Source organism: Aplysia californica, unplaced genomic scaffold (assembly GCF_000002075.1).
Source record: "Aplysia californica isolate F4 #8 unplaced genomic scaffold, AplCal3.0 scaffold00631, whole genome shotgun sequence".
NCBI classification, from domain to species: Eukaryota; Metazoa; Mollusca; class Gastropoda; order Aplysiida; family Aplysiidae; genus Aplysia; species Aplysia californica.
In genome coordinates, this window is record NW_004797901.1 from 113,726 (window position 1) to 115,910 (window position 2,185).

The following is a 2,185-nucleotide window of genomic DNA, read 5'->3' on the forward strand; positions in this document are numbered from 1 at the left end:
CACCTTTTATGCTAACTTAAAAAAAACTGTTTTGTGTTGATTTCACTGAAAAACATTGATTAAAGGCACACAAAAAATTTTTTTTTCGGTTTCTAAGGACTCTCAGGCTATGGAAGTTACCAAACCTTGACGGTCATTTTCTTGCTAATGTTACCTCTGAAGCCAGGCCACCCTGACCCACTTCAATTGCAAATACAATATATTTCGACTTCTATTCAACACAGATTGGTATTCTTTTTCACTAAAAGAAAGGCAAATGAATAGGCTTTGAGATGATACCAATACCTCTATATTTTCCAAAATTGACGAGCGCATCATTCCACCAAGTCATGACACATTCTTGGCGTTAATAATTATAACTTTATTAGTAAATACGCATTGAATAGGATGTTGCGTATTACTTTAAAATCAACATCTTATTTTGGTAAGCTGAAAAAGTTTGTTTCAATGTTTTTCGTTAGCAAGCTGTATCTTAATTTCTTGGAAATCGGTTATCCACAGTAAGTATAGTCGTATACTAATTAGAAAACACAATTTGAGTAGTGTGTAGCAAAATTTATTTAAGGGTTTGGTTGAGGAAGAAAAATAAATCAGGCTGTAAAGAACACCCAGCAAACTCAAATCGTGTCAACACCGACCACAGTAACCAATTTCCTTTCGAGCATCAAAGCTTCAATAATACACCAGCAAATTTCCACCAAGCAATATTTCCAGAGACTGGATTTACCACTTTTACCCCCCGCGCTTTCTCTCTCTCTCTCTCTCTCTCTCTCTCTCTCTCTCTCTCTCTCTCTCTCTCTCTCTCTCTCTCTCTCTCTCTCTCTCTTCCTCTCTTATTCTCTCTCGCTCTCTCTTACCCTCTCTCTCCCCTCTCTTTCTCTCTCTCCTCCCTTCTCTCTCTCTCTCTCTCTCTTTACTCACCCTCTCTGCCCCTCCACCTCGGTGTAAAATTGTTTACAATTTAAGCTAACCTTTTAAAAATTCACTTTAACGTATCATCTATTTTAATTAATGACGTTCTGTCCTAGAAGCTTAACTTTATACTTCGAGACCATCTTTAGATAAATTTGCACCGCCCTCTATCTAAGCTATAATCTAGACTTTCTGTCGATCATCCGTGTACACCAAACGCAGGAATTGCCCACGTCACGTTCAAGGACGTTTCATGAACTTTGAGCCTGTGAACATCGTGAGGAAGCCTGGTCTCGCCACATGAACCTGACCCTGCTTTGATCTTGACCTTGACCTTGACCCCGGGATGGGAGTTTTGAGCCGAGGCATACGGGACATGAGCCTCCTGCAAAGGGGGGAAAATAGAGACATGTTAATGAGATTCTAAACACCAGCAATTCTAAAAGAGTAACACTGGTCTACAAGTATTTTACATCGGGCTTAAAACAAATAAATTGTAATTACTTAGGGAGCGCTGAATTCGAAAAATAAAATACTTTCTTTTGATGCTTAGATAATTTTTTTAAAAGGTATGCCTTGGGTGAGGTCGATTTTCCTTAAACTATGTAATAAAAAAACCCCGCAAACTTTGACGAGCGCCTGATTTCAACACACTGCTCACAATTTATGCAATAGCGGGTGTTTTACACCCCCGTCGACACAATGCACAGCTTTTAGGAGGCAGGCTGCTTGAACTGTGCTTGTCAGAATTGCTGAACCGACAAAGATGCAACACCCCAGCAACGCACACCGACATGCTCAATAAATGGTCGCATTTAAGGACAAGCGCTATCCCAGATTTTGAGGATTTCCAGAAATCTTGACCTACACCAAAAGTGGGCATTGCCCTACACATAGGAGAAGTTTGGTTTCATGGGTGTGTATATTTGTTTGTTACAGAAACAATTCTCCTTGTCTTTTAAAGAAACTGAACAAGGGGCAAAATTTTATCTTCCATTTTCTCAAATCAACACTTTTCGGGATAGCCCAATTGTGCTTAAAAGCTACCAAATAACCTCCCCTCTCGGGAATCGAACTCGTATTCTCTGTATACGACGGCGAAGCGCCAAAAACAATCACCAATGACCACAGCCAGGCGTACAGGTAAGTAAAATCCATTAACTACGAAACAAAGAAAAGAAGCGCTCGGAGCCTGTGAAATTTAATCGGGTTTGAGCGCTGTATAAATAACAATATATTAATAATTATTATTATTATTATTATTATTATTATC

The 2,185-nt window shown here is 39.2% G+C and overlaps 1 protein-coding gene across 1 annotated transcript in view; it reads right to left on the reverse strand.

The window, feature by feature from the left end:
- Positions 1–885: 885 nt before the first annotated feature.
- The window catches only part of LOC106013040, a 9,598-nt gene continuing 8,298 nt past the window's right edge, over positions 886–2,185 (reverse strand). The window contains exon 4 of the mRNA XM_013087737.2: positions 886–1,297. Within this exon, the coding sequence (XP_012943191.1) occupies positions 1,153–1,297 (145 nt within the window). The 3' untranslated portion in view covers positions 886–1,152. The remainder of the gene's footprint in view (positions 1,298–2,185) is intronic.